Raw genomic sequence first — 27,352 nt, 5'->3', positions numbered from 1 at the left:
AATTCAAATAAAATGAGGCTGAAGGCTGGGTTTGCTACACAGGGTTCTAGTTTTCGTGGTCTGCTCAATAAGACATCTGCTTAGTGGGTGGGTGGTATATAGGTGTTAGATTAAGTTATTTCAATGTTTTAAATATAGTAATATTTTGTTTCTAAAAAGTATTGCATAATCAAGACTTTCCCTAATAAACCCTGGCCTCCCCTTCTTCGTTTTTCCCAATTCATTTGAATTAAGGTAGCTTTACTGTAATAGATTCTAAATACTTTAATTATTATAGACCCAGAGATCAAAATAAAAGATCTCTAGCCCTTTCTTATCAGCCACAAAAACAGTGCCACTCTCTCACTAGAGTTTTCTAACCTTTCTACCCTGTAGATCTCCTCTCCACTCCAGGAGTGCCTGGCTCACTATTCAGCAAGCAACAAAACAGACACAGATCCTGTCCTCACAGAGCTTCCCTTCCATGGTTTTCAGGAACACAAATTTCATAGTCTTTTTGTTTATAAACATTGTAACATGCTCCCAAAATAACTACAGTTTGTTTCTAGAGGGGTGGGTTGGGGGATACTTGGGTCCCCTTGAGAACATACTCACTGTCCCTCATATGGCCAATGTGCACAATAAAATTCAGCAAAAGCAGCTTTTGGTTCAGAGGCAGAACTCTGAGAATAGACTCTCTATATACCTTGCTTATAGATAGCTATAAAATTAGACTTTTAACTGTCTTAATATTATTTTCTAGCTATGATCTTAATCTGTTTTCTCATTCTTTCATGAATTTGCTGGGTTTACTTTAGTTAATGCTGGAGAGCCCAGATGACATCTTCTGCTTCAAGTTCTGTCCCAGTGATCCTAATATCATTGCTGGAGGCTGTATCAATGGGCAGGTACTTAAACGGAATTTTTCAGCTATGTATTAGTGTAGACAAACTTTGGTAATAAGTTTTGATTTGGCAGTTCCTTGGACTTAAGGATTCAATTCAGCAGAAGGAAGGCATGCCAATTGTGTGCCAGACACCACACCAGGAAGCAGGGTATAGAGATGTGTTACACATGGTATCAACTCCTGAGGTGTTCACGGGGTAACTCAGCTTCAAAACTGAAACAGAACTGGGTGAAATCTATTTGTGTTGCTGGGACCGAACCACATATTGTAAAGATTCCATGGAAGAACAAAAGCTACAAGCATTACTACCTCTTGGAAAAAAAGGCCTCTTCTGAAATTTCCTTGGGAGTAGGAGTTAGGGGGTGATCCAGAACTTAAACAGAAATTCACTAGAAAGCATACATACATCACTGAATTTATAGATAGATAGATAGATAGATAGATAGATAGATAGATAGATAGATAGATAGATAGATATAGATTATATACAGATAGATAGATACTATTTGCTTTTATCTTCTTTTTAAGTTATCTAATATCAAATTTAGATCCTATCCTCCAATATCCTGTTTTTCTAGTGAAACAAAACAATCGTAAAGCTGTTTTATGGTCAAAGTTTAAATTCATTGTGACTGAGTGGGTTTGACCATTAAAAGGGTATATGATTTTTGTGTGTGTGGCTTTAAAAACTTCCTTGCGGTTAAAATGTAAATGCCTGCAGCTTCCATGTCCATTTATCCAGAACCAAAATAACCAGGAAAACAATTTTTTCTCCCTCAGTTTTGTTCAACAATAACTGAGGGTCATAATGACTCAGAGCCCATCCTCCAAGCCCTGCAAATCTTGAAATGCCTTTTTCACTCATTACAAAGGTAATGTGATTTTATTTTAGAATATTTCAGAAAAGCACATGATGAAAATAAAATCACTTACAATTCTGTACTCCTAACATTTTGCTAAAACTTTAGTGTACTGAAATACCTTTTAGTCATTGGAAACCTAATTTAGTGTTACAGTTCTACCTTATCCTGACTTTTTTTTTAAAAAATGGCCATCTAGATACATAAGAATTCAGAGTTGGCCATTCAATTAAATCGAAATTATCACTTCCAAGTCTTCTTTGGACAGTTGGGTGTTTGTACTCAATTCTGGAGTATAGGCTGTTTTTACCTGGGTCCCAAGAAACGGTCCTTACAATCACAGCACATTTCCAAAAACAAAGGAAGAACTTTTCCCAAAGCAAAGGGAATTGCATGACATTTATTTTGGATTTTTAAAAAATACTGGCATTTATTAATGTGAGCACAAAAATGAAAATGCTAAAGATACTTTTACAGAGAAGAAAACGTTTTTATACTAGCTTTAAAAATTGCTGACTTACTTAAGATACAAGCTAAATTTGATTATCCCCTACGGTGATTGACTTATCAGGCTACAAACCAATAGTTAAAAGAAAATTAAGACTCAATTAGATATTTTCTGAAAAGGTTATGATAACATTTATTTCTGTTTTAGATTGTCATGTGGGATATCACCGCACATGCAGATCGCATAGAAAACATTAAGGCAGGTGGTAGTAGAAGTAAAAAAGCCACACTGAAGGTAAGCTTTTTAGAACATTTCATTTGCAAGTTTTTCCATTTAAGAGTTTATGGAAAAGTACATAATATAGTTGCCAAGGCTAATAAAAACTCAAGAGAAAAAAGGAAAAGATAAAAGAATGTTATTTCCCAAGCCTTCACCTGTGCTTGTGAACACGCTCTGAATCACTTTTATGTGGGCCCTTGATTAAAACACAATGAATCAAGTTGCACCACCTACCCAAGGATATGAAGTTCTGTCTGGTTGTTATTGTTAAATGAAACGAAGGGACCATGTGACTCGCCTAAAGTGAGGTGATTGAAAGAGCACTGGACAGAAGAGCAGATACCCAGGCTGTGGACCGTAGTCCTATGAGTTTGGACGTGCCACCTCACCTCAGCAGGATAGCTTTTCTCATGTATAAAATGAAGGGGTTACATCATATTTGATGATAATACACCATGGTTTTGTGGGGCTATGGATTCTGTTAAGAGGGTTGAGAAGATTCCTCAGCTCCCAACTCCATACCTACCCACCATATTACACTCCAGCTCAATTCTTCAGCCTTAACATCAACAAGTCTCTTACCAAAGAATGGTGAGATGCGGCCTTCTATAGGCACAAAGAAATACTCCCTCTAGAATGAGATGTCTCATTGATTCTTTATGGAGTAGGTCAATAATACTTGCTAAGTTTAGAGATACAGTCTTAGACCAAACTGAAGGGGAAAGTAGATAATCCTATTCCCTAAATATATGATATATAGAAACACTAATTTATGATTTTCCTTGAACTAGTATATCTCTAAATTGTTAATTTTAATTGGGATGATGAGTAAAGTATGAGTTCATTCATCCGCCCTCTGAAATTAGCACTTAACTTTCTTTTAATATTTTTCAGCCTATGTTTCTCCTTGAACCAGAGAGTAATAAAGAAGCAATGTATATCAGACACTGTGCAGTCTCTTCAATAGAAAATGGACATAAGAGAGTAATTACAGATATACACTGGCTGTCTGACACATTTGAGGTGAGACTTGATGGCCTTATACTTTTCTCCTGCTGAATTATACATTTTCAGATTTTATGCAAAGAAGATGTTTCAAGTTAACAATTCATTTACACTTAAATTGTGAAGTAACCAGGAACTAAGCATCAAAAAATTGGGTTACTGTTGCCAGACCGGTATCCGAGCTGGAGTAAGAATAAGGCCAATCTTTCAACTCAATTGGCTTCTAACTAAAAAATGTGGATGGTGTCAACACTGAAAAAGACAATAGTGGAGAAAATGAGGGCTTGATGTGTAGAAATGAACTGCAAATATTTTACACCCTTAGCATGTATGAATTTAAGATTTATGATCTCAGATATTTGGGGGAAGGGAACCCTAAAGATCTGTGACATACCATGTAATTTTGCTGGGCACAATCTGGAATTGAGTGTGCAGAGAGGCTGGTGGGTGAAAACTAGTTGTGCAGTCCATGAGCCCAGCTGACTGCCCAGCTTCTGCATTGGCGTTTGTCTTTATGGTTGTATACTTACTTGACTATAACCTCACAAAGCATGGGGTCTATAAATTTGGAAACTGGCAAGTTCCCCAAATGTTTCCCTCAAGGGCATTAAAGATCTACTATGTACTTTGAAGAATTAACAGGTGAAATATCAAGAATAATCTGAGAAATTAGAGTTGTAAGAGGTGATTATCCTTATACCAGTTGTAAGAGGTATTCAAATGGATGATGCAAAGCAATGATACTTTTAAAAGTCATAATGAACCAAAATAAATAGCCCACATATAGTTTCTGTGATATATTAAAAGTTTACATGTAATAGTGGGAGTTGTAATGCAAGTAAAGGAACTTCATATCACTTCCATTTCAATGCACACCATGCATGCAATTTCATTGAGATGATTTTAAATTTAAATGAAAATAACAGGCCGGGCACAGTGGCTCACGCCTGCAATCCCAGCGCTTTGGGAGTCAGAGGCGGGGGGATCACAAGGTCAGGTTATCAAGACCATCCTGGCTAACACGATTAAACCCCGTTTCTACTAAAAATACAAAAATAAAATTAGCCGGGCATGATGGCGGACTCCTGTAGTCCCAGCGACTCGGGAGGCTGAGGCGGGAGAATGGCGTGAACCCAGGAGGTGGAGCTTGCAGTGAGCCGAGATTGCAGCACTGCACTCCAGCCGGGGCAGTGGAGGCAGACTCCAGACTCCGTCTCAAAAAAAAAAAAAGAAAGAAAGAAAAAAGAAAAGAAAAAAAAAGAAAATAACAAATCATATAAAAATAGAGTAAATCAAAATAGAATATCAGACTCTGGAATGAAGATAGTTTTCAAAGATAATTAATGTTGAAAGAAATCAGAAAGGAATGATTGACAGATTCAAAATATACAAATATAAATTTCTAAGTTAAAAAATAATGAGAGGCCGGGCATGGTGGCTCATCCACGCCTATAATCCCAACACTGGGAGGCTGAGGCAGGAGGATGACTTGGTGTTTAAGACCAGCCTGGGCAACATGGCTAGACCCCATCTCTAAGTAAAAAAAAAAAAAACAATTAAATAATGAGAGGGATAAAGAGAGGTTAATTAATGGGTGTACAAATATACAGTTAGATAGAAGAAATAAGACCCAGTGTTTGACAGATTAGTAGGGTGACCATAATTAACAATAATCTATTATACATTACAAAATAGCTAGAAGAGAATAATTTGATTGTTTCTAGTATAAAGAAAAAAATATTAATATTTAAGGTAATAGATAGGCCAAATACCCTGATTTCATCTTTAAACATTTTATGAATGTATCAGTATATCATATATACCCCCAAAATATGTCCATCTGCTATACATCAATAAAAAATAAAAAGTAGAGAACAAATAACAAAATGGAGGAAAATATTTGTACCAAATATGGTAAATATAAAAATTTTTGATAAATAAGCAAAAGACTTATAAAATAAAACAATAAATCAACATGAAAATCATTCAGCCATTCTAATATCAAAGAAATTAATAGTAAGGCAACAATAATGTGCCATTTTGGATTTATTTAATTTTTAAATGAAAAATTTGATGAATATATTAAAAAAGAATAAAGTGGTGAAACCAGAACACATTGCTGATTTCAACATAAAACTTTTGGAATGCAGTTAGTCAAGGTGGTTCTTAAGTCATCCAGATTTTCAAATTGTTTGACCAGTAATTCCAGTTTTAGAGAATTCATACTAAGAAATGATCCAATTTGTATATCTAGATACAAAATTATATGCATACCTTGAAAAATCATGTCAAAGTGTTTCCATGAAAGAAGACTGGAAGAGATTGTAAGGCAGAATTATATATGATTCTAAAATATTCTGTTTTCCAAACTTCTATAATACTGTTATGTTTTTGGAGTTTTAGTCATTAAAACATAAAACCCCAGAGCAAGCACATCTCTGGGGTCTCTGACTTCATTATAGCAGAAAAGCCTCAGTAGAGAGAGAGGTAACACCATGCAGGTTCTGGAATGAGTGGAAGTTGGTAGTTCAGGCCACAGAGATGTCCATCAGGTTTGTGGTTGCCTGGCTTCTGGATGCCTGCAGATATGACCTGGGCACCACCTATACCTTCCCCACCCCTGTTTTTACCTAACTTCATTTGCTGCTAGAAGCCCCACCTCTGTTTATTATTTTGCTCATCAGTTCTATCAGGAGGTTAGAGCACTGGGGAAAGTCATGTGTTTCCCTCTCAATTCCAGAGTGGCATCTTCACAGGTTGTCTCAAAGCCTGCTGCCTTCTTTGAGAGCTAGTGGGTTGGAATTTTGGACCTTCTAGGACCTGAGGAACCATAAACCCTCCTGTGAATCCTCTGTGTGCATGCAGTTATGCCCGTAATTACAAAAAAAGTCAGGTCTTACAACAGTCATGGCACACTTTTATTTGGTGTCTCATTTAACACTTAGCCTCTTTCCCATTGATCTTACCTGTTGAACAACCTCATAAAAGCACCTATGTTCTACTGTACGATTCAGTGAAAAATTGTCAGAGCCTACATTTCTAATAATAATGGATAATGAAATGGTGGTATATCATCCATATATTATAAAAGGATTAGAATAATTTATGAGGCCGGGCGCATGGCTCATGCCTGTAATCCCAGCACTTTCAGAGGCTGAGGTGGGTGGATCATTTGAGGCCAGGAGTTCCAAACCAGCCTGGCCAACATGGTGAAACCCTGTCTCTACTAAAAATACAAAAATTGGCTGGGCGTGGTGGGCACATGCTGGTAATCCCAGTTACTCAGGAGGCTGACGCAGGAGAATCACTTGAACCTGTGAGGTTGAGGTTGCAGTGAGCTGAGATTGTGCCACTGCACTCCAGCCTGGGGCACAGAGTGAGATGCTTTCTCAAAATAATACTGTATAATTATATTTATATATATATATATAATTTATGAATATACAGATAAATGTTCAAATTATGTGGAGTGAAAAATCTCGGTATAAAAATTTATATGCATTCTAATTACAACTATGTAAAAATGTTTCTGTGACAGAAGACTAGACGAGAATATATTGCAGAACAGTATTTAATTTTAAAAACTATTTCCCAAACTTCTGAGATAGTGGTATGTTCTTTTTTTTTGATACGGAGTCTCGCTCTGTTGCCCAGGCTGGAGTGCAGTGGCGCGATCTCAGCTCACTGCAAGCTCTGCCTCCCCGGTTCACACCATTCTCCTGCCTCAGCCTCCCAAGTAGCTGGGACTCCAGGCACCTGCCACCACGCCCAGCTAATTTTTTTGCATTTTTAGTAGAAACGGGTTTCACCATGTTAGCCAGGATGGTCTCAATCTCCTGACCTCGTGATCCACCCCGCCTCAGCCTCCCAGAATACTGGGATTACAGGCATGAGCCACCAAGCCCGGCCAGTATGTTCTTTTATTAACATTTAAAACACAAAAGAAAAGAATTTAAAAGGTAAATAGCTATGAGAAAAACAATTTTATTTCTCTTTCATGTTTGAAAAATAGATTAACAGAATGGGCTCCGTCTTTGAGAATCGAAGTGGAATTTGCTGTCAACTTGTTACATGTTCAGCAGATTGGTAAGTCTTGTTTCAAACATTTCCTTTTTTTTTTTTTTTTTTTTGAGACAGAGTCTCTCTGTCTCCCAGGCTGGAGTGCAGTGGCCGGATCTCAGCTCACTGCAAGCTCTGCCTCCCGGGTTTATGCCATTCTCCTGCCTCAGCCTCCCGAGTAACTGAGACTACAGGCGCCCACCACCCCGCCTGGCTAGTTTTTTGTATTTTTTAGTAGAGACGGGGTTTCACCGTGTTAGCCAGGATGGTCTCGATTTCCTGACCTCGTGATCTGCCCGTTTCGGCCACTCAAAGTGCTGGGATTACAGGCTTGAGCCACCGCGCCTGGCCCAAACATTTCCTAATGTGTTTTCATATATGTTGTTTTTTCTTAGGTGCTCCTAAAATCAGTGTCTTCTTCTTAATGTTTATTGTAGCAATTAAATCTAATATAACAAAATGAAAGAATGTTATGGATTGTTGCTGGCTTAAAAATTGTTTTATAGAGGTAAATATGTTATGTAAAGAAGAATTAACTAAGCTTTGTGGTTGATAACGTTGTATAGTATTATCCCTAGTTCTCCTTCTTCACATTCTCATATTTGTAAATTTGTAATATATGTTATTTATATTCAATTTTATCTAGGAATTTTGAAGATTACAACATTTAATTGGGAAAGCTTCTTTTTAAAAGTAGAAGAGTTTTTACATTTTTATTGTATTTATAAAAAGTGTTCTTACAAACAACTCGGTAGCTACGTTGAAGAAGATTTACTTCAATAAAATTACATCTCCCAGTTTATAGAACTAAGAATTCATAATGAAACAGGAAATATGAAGAATAATATCATTTATCTAGCATCCAAATACTGGACAAACTTTCCCATTCCAAACAGCTTTGACCCCAGTGGAAACAATGACATCATATGCCACAGAAGAAGTTGTGGAGTGACGGGAGAAGGAACAAGTGATGTTAGCAGCAGCCACGGGCCAGGGATGAGGGAGACATGATTAATCCTGTGAGCACGTATTGGGGAAGATTCTGTGACAACAGGCAATGAGAACTTACTGTGGCTAACTTAAGGGAAAGAAATAAGTTTATTGGAAATAAATGCATTGGATATTTATGCCAATACTCTACTGGGTGCTTTAATAGGTTAACTATCTTTATATTTGCAACAACCCTGAAAAATATTTACAGATAGAAAACATGAGGAGTGATATTGCGCCATTGTACTCCAGCCTGGGCAACAAGAGCAAAACTCTGTCTCAAAAAAAGAAAAAGGAAAAGAAAATATGAGTTTCTGAAAGCAAATTCATATTCCACCTATAGCTGACTAAATATAGAGTGAGTTATACATAGCACTACTGAATGTCCTATATTGTAGCTAGTAAGTAATGACGTTCCTGAATCAAAGGAAGAACTGGCTTGGACCTTGAAAATAGCCCCAGAGATTTGGGTAGCAGGAACAAATGGCCAGCCCCTTTTCTCTGAATGAATCAGTGCCAGTCGTTGTGTCCCGCTGCTCAAGATTCAAATTAACTGGAAGGGATCTGCCTGGCTCCCACTGTATCATGAACCCATCCCTTTAGCCAGGGAAGAAATGACAGAGCACCTTGAGTGACGATCCCAACCTGACTACATGTAATGGAGAACAGGGTGGTTCCCCAAAGAACCACTAGAACGCACCGTCTCTACTAAAAATACAAAAAATTAGCTGGGCGTCGTGGTACATGCCTGTATTCCCAGCTACTCGGGAGGCTGAGGCAGGAGAATCATTTGAACCCAGGAGGCGGAGGTTTCAGTGAGCCGAGATCAAGCCACTGCACTCCAGCCTGGGCAACAGAGCGAGATTCTGTCTCAAAAAAAAAAAAAAAAAGAAAGAAAGAAAAGAAAAGGGGGAAGTTGTCCCCGAGGCAAAGACAATACATCACCTATAGGGCCCTATGAAATATCATGGAACAATTAAATTATATTATATTATGATTTCATAGGGAAACACTTGTGCTATAATGTTGATTGTAAACAACAGACTGTAAAGCTATACTAGGAGAACATTTAAAAGCACATTGACATAGGTCCTGAGTTGTTTCTTTATAATGATGGCTCTTGAGTTTGGAAGGAAGGAAGAAGGCTGGTTGGTTAAATTATTATTTATATGATTATTTATATAAATATGGGTATATTCTGGAAACATTTCCTTCAAAAATTATTAAAGTAAAAAAATAAAGTTTGTGCTTTTAGAAAAGCTTTCAGTTATCTGGAAAACTCCATTAGTCCTAACCTTTATACTTCAGCCATGCTAGGAGTCTTATAACACAGAATATAACAAAATAAATTTCCATTAATGAAGAATGTGTAACTAATTTATATAGAAAGTTGAACTGATGCTGTCTGTATTTAGTAAAACCATTTTATGAATGATGCTAATTAATGCTATAAGATTTAAGAAGTGCTATATCATTTTGAAAAACAATTTAAAACCAACTTTAAGCATGTTTAAAAACAGATCATTTTTAAAAAATTTTTTTTTAATTTTTTTTTTTTTTTTTTTTTGTCAGAGTCTTGCTCTGTTGCCAGGCTGGAGCACAGTGGGGTGATCTCAGCTCACTGCAACCTCCACCTTCTGGGTTCAAGCCATTCTCCTCCCTCAACCTCCCAAGTAGCTGGGACTACAGGTGCATGTCACCATGTCCAGCTAAGTTTTGTATTTTTAGTAGAGACAGGGTTTCATCATGTTGGCCAGGATAGTTTCGATCTCTTGACCTCGTAATCCGCCCGCCTCGGCCTCCCAAAGTGCTGGGATTACAGGCATGAACCACTGCCTGGCCAAAAACAGATCTTAATGTGTCACTTGTGGTGTTTTCTCAAGAATTCGATTTGACAATATAAACATGATTAATATTTTCATTAATTTTAACCATTTATCCATTATTTAAATGAATAAATTATATTGATTAAATTATATTTAAAAATTTGTTAGTCTTCCTTGAGTTGCTATTTAATACTTTAACTTACACATCTAAGTTATTTAATAGATCTTAAATTTATTAATCAGATTATATATAACTTCAGTGATAGAAATTATAGAGCTAATATGGTATATTTTTAGCCATTTTCATTATATGTTTTCACATAAATGATACAAAGAATATAATTAATTTCACAGACTAGTATAATTAATATTAAATATACTTAATACAAGTATCACTATAATGTGTTGTAGTTTCATTATCAGAAACATATTCCTCACAGGTTGGTTATGAAAATCAAATGAGATAGTGTATGTGAACATTCTTTATAAAGTTTCACACATATACAGAGTATTATTTTTAGTGCACTCTGTATATGTGTGGAACTTCTAAAAATTTTTTTAAGATATATTATCTCGTTTGACTTTTATAGTTAACCTGTGAGGAAGAAGGAATAAGGATAAATAACACTTGGCTTGCTGGGTGCCTACTGTGTACAAAGCACATTATATCCAACTCCGTGTATGTTATTTTCACTACGTCACTTTTAAGATTATGTGACTTTGATGAAACACCAAAAGTGCAAGCAATGAAAGAAAAAAATAGATAAATTGTACTTCATCAAAATTAAAACTTTTTGAGCTTCCAAAGTTACTACCAATAAATTGAAAAGACAACCACAGAATAGGAAAAAATATTTACAAATCATATATCTGATAAAAGACTCGTACCAGAATATATGAAAGAACTCTTACCATGCAACAATAAAAACCCAAATGACCCAATTAAAAAGTGAACAAAGGTTCTCAGTAGATATTTCCCCAAAGAAGATACACAAACGGTCAATAAGCACATAAAAACATACTCAATATCATTAGTTATCAGGGGAATGCAAATAGTGAGACCTAGAATAGCCAAAACAATCTTGTCAAGGAAGAAGAAAGTTGGAGGACTCACACTTCCAAATTTCTAAACTTTCTACAAACCTATAGTAATAGAGACAGATGTACTAGAACTAGCATAAGGATAGATACATAGATCAATGAAAAAGACCTGAGAGTCCAGAAATGAACCCATACATCTTTGGCCAACTGATTTTCAACAAGGACGCCAAGACAATTCAATGCATAAAGAATAATCTTTTCAACAAATGATGCTGGGACCACTGAATATCCACGTGCAAAATATAAAGTTGGATTCCTATCTCATCCCATATACAAACGTATAAAATGGAATAATGATCTAAATGTAAGAGCTAAAACTAAAAAACTCTTAGAAGAAAACATAGTCACGTATCTTCATGACTTTGAATTGAGGGGTGATTTCTTAGATATTACAACAAAAGCACAAAAAGAACCCAAACTACTTTTGATGAAATACAGTTTTATACCCACTACAATGACTATGATCAAAAGACAAAAAGCAACAAGTGTTGGTGAACCTGCGGAGATGTGGATAAATTGGAGTGATTACGCATTGCTGATAGAATGTAAAAATGGTGCAGTTGCTTTGGAAAACAATCTGGCAGTTCCTCAAAAGATTAAACACAGAGTTGTCATTTAACCCAGCAATTCCAGTCTTAGATACACCCAAGAGAAATGCAAACATACACAAATGTTCACTGGCAGCATTTATAATAGACAAAAAGCTGTGGTGGGGGTGTACAGAATTCAAATTTATTTATCAAATGTACTGATGAATGGATACATAAAATGTAGTATATCCATACAATGGAATATTAATCAGTAAGGAGGAATGAAGTCCTGATAGCTGCCAGCCACAACACGAATGAGCCTTAAAAACATGCTCAGGGAAAAATGGCAGTCACAAAAGACCATATATGATTCAATGTATGAAATGTCCAGCATAGTAAAATCTATAGAGCTAAGAAGCAGATCAGTGGTTGTCTAGGACTGGTGGGATGGCTTGGGAAAAACTGCTAATAGGAAGTGACTGCTAATCTGCATGAGGTTTTTTGGTGAGGTGGGAGAGCATGACGAAAATCTTCTAAAATTGATTGTGGTGATGGCTTCCCAATTCTGTGAATATATTGAAAACTATTGAATTATACACTTTAATTGGATGAATGTTGTAGTATATGATTTATATCTAAATAAAACTTGTATTTTTAAAAGACTGCATCAATTTCAAACTCAATTCTTATGTATGTTATTAGTCCCAAGATGAGGGAGGCTGTTAAACAACCCAACAAACAGTTTAATTCTCTAAAATATGAAGTACAAAGCTGTCTCAGTTCATAAAAATCTTAGTTTCAGATATATTAAAATATAGCCATGGTCACAATGCTAATATGTAGCAGCATTAATGGTAGTCCTGAGGCTGCACCTCTTGTTTATACTTAATAAAAAAATATATATAAACTTTTTTTTAGCACAATATGTTTTTGGGATATTCGACCACAGAAACCTTTAACCCCCCAAACAACAGAGAAAAAGAAGGAAGAAAGTATTGAAATTCCTTTTGATGTGCCATCTACTTTTTTGCATCTAGATCTCTCCTGGAAACCTCTCACTAAGGTAAGTAATGTGGTGTTTAGTCCATCCTGTTTGCGTAATACGCTATTTACTTTGCATTCATAGACATACATATACACACACTCTCTGAAAGTAGAGCAGCTCAAATTAACACAAGACTGTACAATTTGTGTTTATTCAACCAATAAATTCCTTGATTGAGAGGACTTTTAGTTTTACTTTATTTTTAATTGATACATGTTATTGTATATATTGCATAATGATTCACACAGATTTACTTCGAAAAGTTGACAGTGAAGAAGTACATGGTTGCGGGCGTAGCTGATGTTTGCGATATACAGAAAAAGGGAGCAGAAAAACATTTCAGTCATTCTAACTGTGCCAATAACAATGATAGGTTTCAGAGTTCCTGAGAAAACTTCAAGCTCTCATTATTTTTTAATTATTATTTTTGGATTCGGGGGTACACGTGCAGGTTTGTCCCATGGTCATATTGTATAATGCTGGGGTTTGGGCTTCTGTTGAACCCATCACGCAAGTAATGAACATAGTACCCAATAGGTAGTTTTTCAACCCTTGTCCGCCTTTTTTCCCTCCCCCCCACAAGTTATTTTGATGTCTCTTTAGATCCAGGCAGAAATCAAAATCATCATGCACTCAAGATCGATATTTCATATATAAACAAGCCACAATTTCCAAATGGTTTGTGTAATAATTATTCAATTGCATGTCAGTTGCCTGAAACTTGGTTGGTACTCAAATTAGCTCAGAAAAGCTAGTTTTCCTCCCCACTGTAGCCAAAATTCTGCATATTTTGCCTATCAATAGAAGGAACTGGTATTGTTCCTTCTGTATGTTTTTGGGATGTTAGACCACAGAAAGCTTGATAATACCTATGACCAAACAAAACTGAAAATTAACTGAGTGAGAAGTTGTTTGTATTTATCTCACATGGCAAAACTTTAAGAAAAGCAGTTTTAATTTGAGAAAAATATGGCTATGGACAAGATGTGTGTGGAAAATATAAACAGACTTCAAACTTATGGCTCTCTTTCTTTAGAATGTCTAGTTTTAATTTTAAACTTAATACTTTTCTTCTGATTTATAAATATCACAAGAATTATATTATTTTGTATTTGCTCCCAATGGAAGAGAGAACATGGAGGAATAAGAATATTGCTGAGATAATTGGGAAAGAATTGCAAAGAGAAGATTATAAATTTGGGGGAATGGGGGTAGGATCTACTGAGCTATGAATCGTTCAAACAAACAACCCCAAACTCATCTAAGAATAATTGCATAGCATGTGGACAAACATCCTGAAGGAGAAGAGGCTGAGGGAGCTGTGAGGGAAAACTGTGAAGTGTGACAGTTGCTCTTTCCAGCCACCAGGATGCAGTGCAGGCCCAGGGCCTTCTGGAACTCCACTGCATGTGTGCTTGAGAGGACTTGGAGGTGGCCAAGCAGATGCCAGGTCCCTGCACAACTTTCTGGAGTCTCATTTAACTGAAAGATTTAGGGAACAGGGTAACAAGTTATTATTTTATAGTAAGACTACTAAGGATGTATTATGGAATACAATACAAGACATTTTTCAGAAAGAAAATGACACATGAGAATTTGGGATGTGGAAATGTGTCCTCAGACCAGCTCCTTTCTGTAGCTGGTTTTAGAAATGTGGTTTAGGTGCATTCCATGGAGAAAAGAAACTAGAAACTTGAGGGAGGAAAGGGAAGGAAGAAAAAAAAGGCGGTGGGTTTCCTTCAATATGGGAGCAGAAGGGAAAGGCAAGAATAAATTACCCAAGGATAATTTCAGGATATGTGGAAATAATCTTTGCTGTATGTTCTCCCAAAAGTTAAGGCTGTCCAAGGGTGAAACAAGTTTAGACCACTGTCCAACCAAGATAAGCCTGCATGAAGACCATCTTCTTTGCAAAACACAAGGTAACTGCTTTTGCTTATTTAAAAAAACAAAACCATTTACTAGTTTGAGTGTTAGTAGCTGATTATGACTAACGTGAGTTACTCGCTAGGATAGTCTAATTTGTAAAAAGAATACAGAAAATCAAACCCTCAAATGTGGAACTTTATAATGGCAATAATAGCTATTGCCAACACATTAAAATCGCCTATACACAAAAAAGATTCAGTTCATTTCAGCTTCTCAAATATTTATTGAGCGCATTTATGTGTCTTCAGAAACTCATTACGTTAAAAGAAAATGAAGCCCACTTAATGAATATGTTATGTGCTCAAAGAATAATGCTATAAGATGGAACACATCTGAAGTCTAACAAAATAAGTTATGAAGTATCAAGAAACAAATTACCATTCTCAATTAGAATATAATTTTTAAAAATAATATTTATACGGCACCAAGGTAAAACTGAATAAAGAAAGAAAACTGACTTTTAAATCTATCTCAACTCAACCCACACATCTTTGTTGAAGTAATTGAAGGGCGCACATATAAGCTGTCAAAACTATTAAGATAAAGGTATGCATGAATATCGCACCTGGAGAGCAATGCATAATGAAAATGTTCGAGAATAACTAGCAATTGAAATATTTCCCAAACATTTGCCTTATCAAAAGGATTTCCATTTATAAATTTTTCAATGTTCCGTTAAATGATAGGATATCTAAGAAAAACATGTTACACATACCTAATGCCCAGCTTGAGCAAAATTTCACTTTGAAGTCATGTGTTTTATTGATATAACCCAAAACCTCATGCTAAAAAAAAATTGAATCACTAAACTTTTATAGACATTTTCAAAGCATTATTAAAACATTGAATGCTGTTTCTCTATTAGGGCCTGCTTCATTCTTGAGGGAATCTAATGGGAGTTTTCTCCTCCGCCTCTCCTCCTCTTCCTTCTTTTCCTACTCTTTTGTATTCAATCATTGGTTTTAATGTATTGCATTCCAGCCATGGTTCAGGTACCGTGCTACTATTGCACATGCTTTCATTCCTTTAACAGATATTTATGAATTGCTTACTTTGTGCTAGGCCCCAGGGGTATGATGGTGAGCAAAAACAGATGCTAATGATCACAACAATCTACAAGCTGGGAATTTTCATTACCATTTTATAATTAAGAAAACCAAGGCTGAGAGAGGTTAATGTAACTTGTAAAAAGATAACTTTATTAAGTGTCCTAGTATTATTTTTTTAACCTAATGAAAACAGGTGGCCCAGAGGATGTGACTACCTTTATCCAGTTTATAAGAAGGATATCATTACCTCTTTTAAAGTGTGAGGGGTTTTTATTCATTTTTAACAACCACACTGAGGTATAATTGACATACAATGAACTGCATGTTGTCAAAGTGTTCAATTTGATATGTTTTGACATATATACACACATGTGAAACCATCAACATAATCAAGATAATGAACATATTCACCATTCCCAAAAGTTTATTCACAGAGGAATTCCCTTTGGGATGCTTCCCTCCAGCACCTCCCTCACTCCCAGGCCACAACGGATCTACTTTCTGTCACTATACATTAGTTTTCATTATCTAGAATTTTATGTAAATCATACAGTATATACTCTTTTTTTTTTAAGAGATGGAGGCTCACTCTGTCACCCAGGCTGGCGTGCAGGGCCATGATCATAGTTCACTGCAGCCTCTAACTCCTGGGCTCAAGCGATCCTCCTGTCTTAGCCTCCTGAGTAGCCAGGACTACAAGCATGCACCATCATATGCAGCAATCTGGCTTCTTTTAATTAGCATGATTATTTTAGAATTAATTCATGTTGTCTGAATGCATCCTTTTTATTACAGAGTGGCATTTCATTGTATGGATCACAACAGTTGTTTATCCATTCACATGTTGATGAACATTTGAATTTTTAGCTTAGGCCTATTACAAATAAAGCTTCTACAAACATTCACATACAAGTCTTTGTATAGACATATGCCTTCATACTTTCCTGGGTACATCCCTAGGAATAGAATGGTTGTATTATATGGCAGGTATATGTTTTACTTTTTCAGAAACTGCCAAAGCATTTTCCAGTTTTACCAGTTTACATTCCCACTAGCAATGTATGGAGAGTTCCATTTTCTCCACATCCTTGCCAACAGTTGATATGGTTAATCCTTTTAACCATTCTAAAATATACATAGTCAGATCTCATTTACACTTTCCTAATGACTTAAGTTGTCAAGCAGATTTTCACATGTTTTTTTGCCACCCGTATATCTTCCCTGGTTAAGTGTCTGTTCAAATGTTTTGCCCATTTAACAGTTGGGTTGTTTGTTTAATTTTTATTTTTGAAACAGAGTCTGTCTCTGCCGCCCAGGCTGGAGTGCAGTGGCACGATCTCGGCACACTGCAACCTCTGCCTCCGGGTTCAAGTGATTCTCATGCCTCAGCCAATTGAGCACCTGGGATTATAGGCATGTGCCACCATGCCCGGCTAATTTTTGTATTTTTAGTAGAGACAGGGTTTTGCTATGTTGGCCAGGCTGGTCTCGAACTCCTGTCCTCAAGCAATCTGCCCAAATCGGCCTCCCAAAGCGCTGGGATTATGAACGTGAGCCACGACATCTGGCCTGTTTGTTTTCTTATTATTGAAGTCTGAGAATTCTTAATATATTTTATATACTAGTTCTTTCTCAGGACCAGTGATATGTGATTTTTAAATATTTTCTCCAAGTCTGTGATTTGTTGTCTCATCTCTTAGCAGTCTTTTGAAAATCAGAAGTTTTTAATTTTGAGGAAGTCCAGTTTATCAATTTATTCTTTTATGGATCATGATTTTGGTGCTGAATTTAAGAAATGTTTGCCTATCCCACAGCTGTCAATGTTTCTTCCCAATTTTTCTAGAAGTTTTGTGGTTTTATATTTAGGACTATGATTTCTTTTAATTTTTGTTATTGGTATATGTTATGGATCAAAGTTCATTTTTTGTGTGTATGGTATTCCCACACTATTTGTTGAATACATCATCCTCTTTCTACTGAACTGCTTTGCACCTTTGTCAAAAAACACTTGTCCATATATATGTGAGTCTATTTCTAAATTCTATTCTGTTCCATTGACCTATCTTTAGAGCAATACCACACTGTTTTGATTATGCTAGCTTTATAATTTGTCTTGAAATTAGATAGTGTTAATTTTCCAACCTTTTTTTTTCAAAGTAGTTTTTGACTGTTGTAAGTTTTTTGCTTTTCCGTGTGAATTTTAGGAACAGCTTATTATGCATAAGAAGCTAGCTGTGATTTTAACTGGATTGTATTGAATCTGTAGGTCAATATTATGAGAATTAGCATCTCACAAAATGAGTCTTTTAACCCATAAACACAGTATCTCTCTTCATTTATTTAGGTCATTAATTTCTCAGAGATGTTTTATACTTTACAGTGTACAGGTCTTTGACCTCTTTTGACAGGTTTATTTCTATATTCTTCATATTTTTTGGTGCTCTTGTTAATGGTACTTAAAATTTTTAAATTTCCGATTGTTCATTGCCAGTGTATAAAATTACAATTTGTATCTTTTTTTTTTTTTTGAGATGGAGTCTTGCTATATCACCTGGGCTAGAGTGCAGTAGTGTGATCTCGGCTCACTGCACCTCCACCTCCTGAGTTCAGGCGATTCTCCTGCCTCAGCCTCCCGAGTAGCTGGGACCGTAGGCATGCGCCACCACACCAGGCTAATTTTTGTATTTTTAGTAGAGATTGGGTTTCACCATGTTGGCCAGGCTGGTCTTGAACTCCTGACCTCAGGTGATCCATCTGCCTTGGCCTCCCAAAGTGCTGGGATTACAGGTGTGAGCCACCACGCCTGGCCTATAATTTATCTTTGAATATTAATTTTGTATCCTGAAATGTTGCTAAAATCTCTTACTAGTTATAGTGGCTTCTTTTAGACATATCGAGTTTTCTATATAAATAATAATGTCATTGCAAATAAAGACAGTTTTACTTCTTTTCCAATCTGGATGGTTATTTTTTTCTTACCTGATTGCACTGTGTAGAGCCTCCAGAATGTTAAATGAAGTGTGAGAGTGGACATCCCTGTTTTGTTCCTGATCTTAGGGGGAAGGTCATTATATGGCCATGATCTGCCTCCTGTGTAAATGGCCAGCTTTCAAGACTTTGAGATCAATTATGGTATTTTGAATTTCCTTTGATCACACTGCCAACTATCCACCCATTCTGGCCAGACTTGGCACTCTTAACTAGAATATACTCATAAGGTTCTTGATCACATTTTGATTCTTGATCCTGTACTGGTTTCTCCTTTGACTGTGTATCACAAGTCCTCACTATCCCATTTTCTCTTGAGGCCTGTTGAGACTTAATGTCAGTGTCTGGTACCCTGTCACTATCTAGTGGCCAGGGACCACCCACCCTTTATCTACCATTGTAGGTCCATGACAACCCATGCTCGTCTAAGTGGTCACTTTAAGAAATTCTGTATTTATTCTGATAAGGAAACCCTTGCTCTAAATGCTTTTGGAATTCCTCTGTTGGAATAGCCTTTAGAGCCTGACATATATTCTTCTAAGCAATGTGGCATAGCAACCACATTGGAGTTGATGGTCGGGGTTTAAATCCCAAAGCCACAATGTATTATTTGACCAAGTCAAATTACCTTACCTCTCTGTACCTTAGTTGTTTTTTTGCTTTTAAATCCGTTTGAAAATAGAGTGAGGAAGATTAGGGGAGTAAATAATAAAGAGAACTACCTCATAGGGTATTGTGAAGATGAAGTGAGTTATACATGAAGCTCTCAGAATAGCACATAGTCAACACACAGCAAATGTTAGCTACCATGTGTGAGACCTTGCTTAATCTCTTAATCTCTCTGATATTAAATTACTTAATCTCTCTGAGCCTCAGTTTACTCATCCTTGGAGGAGGATCAATGCATAACCACCTTGGAAGTGCTTGTGAGGATTGAATGAAATGGTTCCTATAAAGCACACACTTCAGTGCTTGGCATGTAGTGAGCATTCAATAAATGTCAGTTGCTGTTATTATTACTATCTCAAAGGACAGGAAATCCATGACCTATGAGGATGATTTTGAATCTAAGTATCCAAAGTTATTCCTGTCAACTCTGAATAAACGTAGTTAATAACATTTTTCCCTGGCCTCACGTTCTTTGACTCTACCACAGCCATCCCCAGCCTTTTTGGCACTAGGGACCAGTTTTGTGGAAGATAATTTTTCCACTGGGTGGTAGGGGGAGGTGGGGGTGCAGGCATTAGATTCTCATAAGGAGCATGCAACCTAGATCCCTTGCATGTGCAGTTCACAATAAGGTTCACGCTTCTGTGAGAATGTAATGCTGCTGCTGTCTGACAGGACATACTGCTCAGGCAGTAATGCTCTCTCGCCCGCCTGCTGCTCATTTCCTGCTGTGCTGACCAGTTCCTACCAGGCCATGGACCAGTATCTGTGGCCCAGGGGCTGCAGACCCCTGCTCTACCACATTAAATGCTATTAACTCAGCCCGTTTTCTTGGAGCTCACACTTCTCTTAGCATTTGTGATTTTCCTATCCTGCTACTTCTTCTGTTTTTCCTCCTCTATCTCCTTTCCTGGCTCTATTTCACCTTGCTGCCATCTACTCATGAATATACCTTGAACTTTAACTTCAGCTGTGTGCTTTCCTCATTGGTAACACAGTCTACCTGCACGGGTCTAACTTTTATCTCTGCCGAGAATTCTCCATCTGACGCTTACTGTCTCCTGGGTTTGAACCCAGTCTACCCTATCCAAGTCAATGTGTCCAGAACAGGATTGATAACTTGAGTCATTCCTGATTCTCTCTTCAGGCCTCCACTTCCAGTCTCTCACTCAAGATAATCATGTTTTCCTTTACATTTATCTCACCTTTGCCTCTTCCTTTTCATTATCAGTTGTAACCTTATAGATCAGGGTCTTGTCTCCCCTTGTGAGACCAGAAGGCTCCACACTTCTAATCTTATACCCCCTCATTTAACATTTTTAAGTACAGATTCTCAATGTATGTATATGTATTTATAAATTATATATGTATTCTACTTCTCTAATATATTTGTGTACATGATTTAAAAAGAGAGGAACAGATATCGAATGAGAGTGAAGAATTTGAAATAAATATTTTAATGATTTTAATTGTATATATTAAATGGGTACAAAATGCCTTTTTGCTCTTCCTACATGTATTATAAATAATATCTTTTAATGAGAATACTGTGATTGAATATGCCCAGTCATGTTTGAAATTTTGGTTTACACTTTGTAGTACAGCTATTCAAAGATCTAGTTCGATGTTTGGCTCATTTTGATACTCGTTTTTGATGTCTGTCTTAGTGGGAAAAGATACCTCTCAAAACGTGTAGATCCCAAACAAAGAAAGTATTGGTTGACTATACCAACTAAATCATGCTAATCATTTTTAAGTTTTGTCCAGAATTATGCTAAAGTTTTTTTTAATGTAATATGTCTTCTTAGTACAGCTGAAGTTTTATTCTCCTGTTTTAGTTTTCACTTGCCTGTTTGTTGGTTGGTTTCATGATTTTTTGTTTCCTCTTGGGTAATGTAACTCAGAAGACATATTGAAGAAGTGTGATGAGAGAAGGGTTTTATGAGCATATATTTCTCTACCATCTTTCCCAGGAATTGAATATCATATTTTTGAAAAACTAGTAAGTTACCTGGAAAAATGTTTAGGACATAGCTTTAAGAGAACAGAAAAGCAATATGTAAAACTGAAATAGTATATGATCCAATTTTCTTTTTTTAAAGTGGATTCACAAGAAAAGTCACAATACTTTAATATTATTTCTGGGAGACATAATAATGGATGATTTTGTTCTTTTACTCACGCCTTTCTCTGTTCTCCAAAGCTTAAATAAATAACATTTATTAATTTTAGATTACAAAAAGACTTTTAAAACAGAGTAGTATCAAATACTTTTAAAAAGAAATAGGTTGCTGATGATGTTTGTGTTTCAGCCCCTGAATTAGCAATGCTCTTACACTATGTGCGTGTATAGCTAGAGCTATAATACGGTATAGTCATTGATGTTTGGTTTGGAACAAAAAAGGGTTCTTTTGCTAAATTAGAAATTTAAAAATGCTTGGACTTATGCCTACTACATTGGGAAAGGAATAGGGCAAATGTAGGTGGCAAGGGGCAGAAAATGTAAACTGTCTACATTTTAAAAGATGTTTCACTGTAAGTATGTACTCCCTCTACCCACACTCCTCTGAAAGACAAAATGTTAGCACAGAGCAAAACAGCGAAGGCAGAAGAAATGAACCCATACCATAATCTGGAAAGTGGGGTGGCCAATCTTCTCAAGCCAATAGATGACTTCTGCACAAAGTTCTTCGTGGGAACAGAGGTAAATTTGGATTATCTGCTTTTAAAGTTAATACTTATTTATACTGAAATATATTATAACAATATCTGTTGTATATTTTTGCTATGTAAAGACATAAAAGTTATACCATTTTTATATTTTAATATGCTTGTTTGATTAAATATTTTTAACTTTGATACCTCATAAATTCACCTTTAAAATGCTGCTGAACACATGTGGAAAAATCTGTAAAATTGCATACTTTTAAACTAATATATTGTTCTATCTATAAATATTCATCAAATACCTTTATCATTTGGAAGAAACCATACTAAGTGTTAGAGATTTACTAAGAAACTATATTGCTTTGTTGGGCTAACACAGTCTGCGGAGATTGTGTTTACTGTCTTTTTACAAAGACAGTAAAAAACTCACTCAATTCAAAAGATAAATAACAATTGGATATGATAATGATAATAGCTACCAATTTCTAAGGACATACTGTAATAATAACCAAAGTGAGCTCACGTTTACTGGACGTTTTCTATGTATCAGTGTCTGTGCCAAGTTATTTTCCAAATTATATCCCATTTAATCCCAGTAATCCTGTAAGGTTGATATTATTATTGCCATTTTATAAATGAAGAAATGAGTCTCAGAACTTTATCTACAGTCATACAGAGGCAGAGATGCTCTTTTCACTCATGACTCTCATTCCCTGAAACACAGAGTATTTTTCCCAGGCCAAGTCACCATGGGAAGAGGTCATAGCTCAGTCTCACCAGAATGCAAGCTACGTCCACCCTTTGGTATGAAGAGGAAAGTAATCAATTCCACAAGCTCTGGAGAACATGATTGCGTCTCAGGCATAGCACTGGGTGCGGGGATCAGAAGTGAATAGCATGGACCCTCTCTCCTCAAGGCACTTTCTGCCTAGTCAAGGAGCAGACACATGTTAAACACCAACACCAGTCCAGAGGCCATTCCGATAGGAAGGAGGAGGTTGGGGAAGGTGACCCACAGGCTGGTTGGACATTGGAGGTTGAGAAGGAATCTCAAAGATCGGGTTGAGAGTAGAATTTCAAGCAGAAATAACAGCCTGAACAATATTTTGGAGTTATGAAAGTCCAGGATTTGTCTGGAGATAGTGAAATAGTTTGGTGTGAGAGATAAAGGTATGTCTAGAATGCTTGGTTGGAATCCAATACTGAAGGGCCTTTCCTGCTGTGTTAGGTAATTTGAGTTTCATTTAGTAAGCAATGGGATACTACCAAATAAATATGTGCTTTATAACTTGGGTTTCACAGCAAAGTTTAAAAAATTGTTTTAATTGTGGTAAAATATATGTAACGTAAAATTAAACATCTTAACCATTTTTAAATGTACAATTCAGTGGTATTAAGAAACTCCTTTCCCAAAGGAGTTCAATAATCTGTTGGAAAAGTACATTCGTATTGTACAGCCATCACCACCATCCATGTCCAGAGCTTTTTGTCATCCCAAACTGGGCCTCTGTATACACTAAACAATAACTCCCCCTTCCTTTCTTTCCCCACCCACTGGTAACCACCATCTACTTTCTGTATCTACAAATGTGACTATTCTAGATACCTCATGTAAGTGGAATTATACAATATTTGTCTTTTTGTGCACCAAAGTTTTTAAAGCAGGGGAATGACACCATCAGATCAGATTTAGAAAGATCAGTGACTGCAAGATCTTAAAGCAGAAATTAAAGCATGACACCCCCTGCTCAAACTCTTCAGTGACAACTCAGTACAACATGAATAAAATCCAGACTCTTCACACCATGGCCTATAAGATTTGTCCGCTGCCTATCTCTCTACCTCATCTGCACCAACCTCCCTCTTACTCACTGTGACAGCTCTGCTTTTTATTCTTTTTTTTTTGAGATGGCATCTTACTCTGTCACCCAGGCTGGAGTGCTGTGGCACTATCTCGGCTCATTGCAACCTCCACCTCCCAGGTTCAAGCAATTCTCCTGCCTCAGTCTCCCAAGCAGCTGGAATTACAGGTGTGTGCCACCACGGCCGGCTAATTTTTTCTGTATTTTTAGTAGAGACAGTGTTTCACCATGTTAGCCAGGCTGGTCTTGAACTCCTGACCTCAGATGATCCACTCGCCTTGGCCTCCCAAAGTGCTGGGATTGATTACAGGCACAAGCCACCATGCCCAGCCTTTTTTTCTCATTTTCCTAATACAAACTCTTGCCTGCCTTTGGAGGCCTTGCCCTAATTGGAATTTCTTTACTCATCACTCGACAGATACTCACTATGCATTTAATATATGCCAGGCATTGTTTTTGACCCTGGGGATATAGCAGTGAACAAACAGACAAAATTCCCTGGCCTCGTGGGGTTGGCATTCCAGTGGAAGGTTCTACCAACTTGTGATGCAGCTGATCCATCTACTTTGGATAGAGATCTTCAGGGAAGCCTCTCTAGGGTCTCGACTGGCTGGCGTGGGGCGAGGGAAGGGAATGGAACCCTGGAGGGAGAGAAGCCAGGCAGGCGGTGATTTCAGGTGGGCCAGCCCAGAAATGAAAAGGGCCTGAGCAGTGGGGCCAAGAATGTCAACACAGGGGTCGGGGAAGTGGAGTTGGGTAACAGAATTACAGAAGTGGCTAGAGAAGGATGTAAAGGTTTCCAGCTAGGTTACTTCAACACATATTTATTAAATTGATTCCAGCTAGTCCTCGTTGACTTGGTTCAATTTCATTGTTTCATGTACTGGCTATGAGACCCAGGAGATATGAGTAACTCTCTTACAGGATTTTGGTGAGGGCTGAGGGTCACATCCATCAAGCTCCTAAGAACGCTGGCAAGCACTGAGTGCTCAAGAAGTGGTATCCCTGAGGGTGATGTGCAACATGGCCATGGATTAGCAAAACATGTACCCATCTGTCTGCTTCCTTAGACTGTGAGGACCATTAGTGGAGAAAGGGCTTGTTCTCGGATTTGGAATTTCCAACACCAAATACAGTCCTTGTTTGTGAAATGAATTAGCATAGATGAATAAAAGCTCAGATGGGTGAATGAGTGACCTTGTCCCCAGTGAGTTTATCCTTCGCTTTGCATAAATCAAATGTGCTGTCATCTCCCCTTCCTTGCTACAGATCCCAATCCATCCCCCATTTTATACAAACTCCTGTGTTTTTCTCTTCTCATCCAGTGAAGAAACAATAGAATTAGGAGACTGCATGGGGTGACCTAGAGCAAGTCATTTAACCTCTCCAAGTCTCAGTTTCCTCATCCATCCGATAACAGCAAGGGACTAATTATTTTCTATAAACTTCTCCCACCTCTGTAATTCATCGGTGCTCTCTGTCTTTCCCCCTTGCATGACTGTTTCTTCCTCTTCTTAACATCAGGTCCATTTGCCTTCCCCTCTCCTTAAAACAGCCATGAGGCAGAACAAGAATACCATATCACTTGCTATTTTATTTAGATTGAACTTTGTGTTTCCTGTTCTCAACCTGAAAAGTAGTAATTACTACCATGTATGCATTCATAGTCCCACTTTCTCGCTTATTCCACAAATATTTATTAACAATTGACTTTCTAATGGGCTGAAAAGTAATCACTGAATAACATGGGCTGATCCCTCCCTTTATGGATCAACAACAAAAACTTTGGATGCCCAGTGGTTGGGACTCTTGTCCCAGATGGAGTATCTGCAGAACTATCATGTTCTCCACATCATTACATGTGGATAAAGACACAACAAACTCGTTGTTTCTTCAATATAAAATTGAGTACTTATTTTGAGGCTTTCCTTCTCCCCCACTGGATCAAATTACTTGATTAAATTGACTTGTTGTTTTGCAGTTGTTTTGGTTAACAGTCAATCTTAGCACATGAGGGTGAGGTCTTTTGTCTCTTAAGTTGTCATTGTACTGATCAGGAACCTGTAATATTTTTAGGAAGGCGAAGTGATATACACAGATTGGAAAATGGAAAGAGACCCTGAAACTGGCCGATTTATGCGTAAGTTTTGTGATTGCCCTGTTATTAATAAGATGTTCCTTTTAATTTAAACTACCGAAAGGAATCTTATGCAGTACAGAGTCAGCCTGGTCTTGCTAATGGGAGGGAGGGCTCCTAAGGTACTGACTAATAAGGTGAAGGCCTTGAATAAGCCCCATAGTCATCACCTGGGAACTTCTGAAAACACACATACAAATCTTAGATCCTACCCCAGGCCTACTGAATCGGAATCTGGATTTTAATAACATTTTCCAGGGTGTTTGTTTTCATGCCAAAATTTGAGGAGCACTGACCTATATGTTGCTTAAATGACTGAGAAACTTGAGTGATTTAATTTAAAAATAAAATCCTGTTTCAATAATTCAATAACTTGATAGTTCATCTATGTGGAAAATCTGAGTCAGTTAGATTACAAGCAAAATGTATGATAATCTAGAAGACCCCAGCAGAGTACAGGAAAAGGGACTACAGTACCCTCCTTTGAGGCTAGGACAGGTTGTGTCTTTATGTCTGCTGCTCCCAGGACCTGGGCCTCTGGAAAGCTGAGCAGAAGCATGTGGGTCACATTCAGGTGTGAGAAGGAATTGCAGTCAGGAATGCAGGCACCCCAATAAGCAAAGCTCCCTATCTCTAGCAAGCTCAGAGCCTTGGGGTTCACTACAATTATAACTACTCATTTTAAAGCTTTGAATTTTGTCATAGCATTAAAATATATTTTAATGCATTTCACAGTTTGGGATAACCATAAGCAAAGGAAGAGGTAGCTCCTGGGACTGCTAGGCAGACAAAGGCTGGCAAGAAGGCTTCAGAACACCGTGAGGGAGCAATGTGGTAGAGCAGCTGGATTCTTTGCAGAAGGGTATCTGGTCAATCATGTGAGTGGAAGTGTGAGTGACTGACAGGGGCCAGAGGTCAGAGCCATAGCCTATAGGGGACAGTTATTAGAGCTCAGGTCTTCACCTGTAACCTCCTGGCCTCACTCCTACTGAGTGTGGTACCAGAAATCAGAGTCTGTCATA

General features: G+C 37.2%; 1 protein-coding gene across 2 annotated transcripts in view; it reads left to right on the top strand.

Annotated features, from left to right (window-relative positions):
• DNAI3 (dynein axonemal intermediate chain 3) overlaps positions 1-27,352 on the top strand; it is a 73,930-nt gene that overhangs the window by 34,293 nt on the left and 12,285 nt on the right. For both annotated transcript variants that reach the window (XM_007978107.3, XM_073007154.1), the window contains 8 exons: positions 798-887; positions 2,402-2,488; positions 3,368-3,496; positions 7,491-7,564; positions 12,903-13,047; positions 14,864-14,951; positions 22,238-22,368; positions 26,270-26,333. In XM_007978107.3, coding sequence (XP_007976298.1) covers positions 798-887; positions 2,402-2,488; positions 3,368-3,496; positions 7,491-7,564; positions 12,903-13,047; positions 14,864-14,951; positions 22,238-22,368; positions 26,270-26,333 — 808 coding nt within the window. The remainder of the gene's footprint in view (positions 1-797; positions 888-2,401; positions 2,489-3,367; positions 3,497-7,490; positions 7,565-12,902; positions 13,048-14,863; positions 14,952-22,237; positions 22,369-26,269; positions 26,334-27,352) is intronic.

This window comes from Chlorocebus sabaeus, chromosome 20 (assembly GCF_047675955.1).
Source record: "Chlorocebus sabaeus isolate Y175 chromosome 20, mChlSab1.0.hap1, whole genome shotgun sequence".
NCBI lineage: Eukaryota > Metazoa > Chordata > Mammalia > Primates > Cercopithecidae > Chlorocebus > Chlorocebus sabaeus.
The sequence above is the reverse complement of the archived record's forward strand: the minus strand, read 5'-3'. Positions and strand labels throughout refer to the sequence as shown.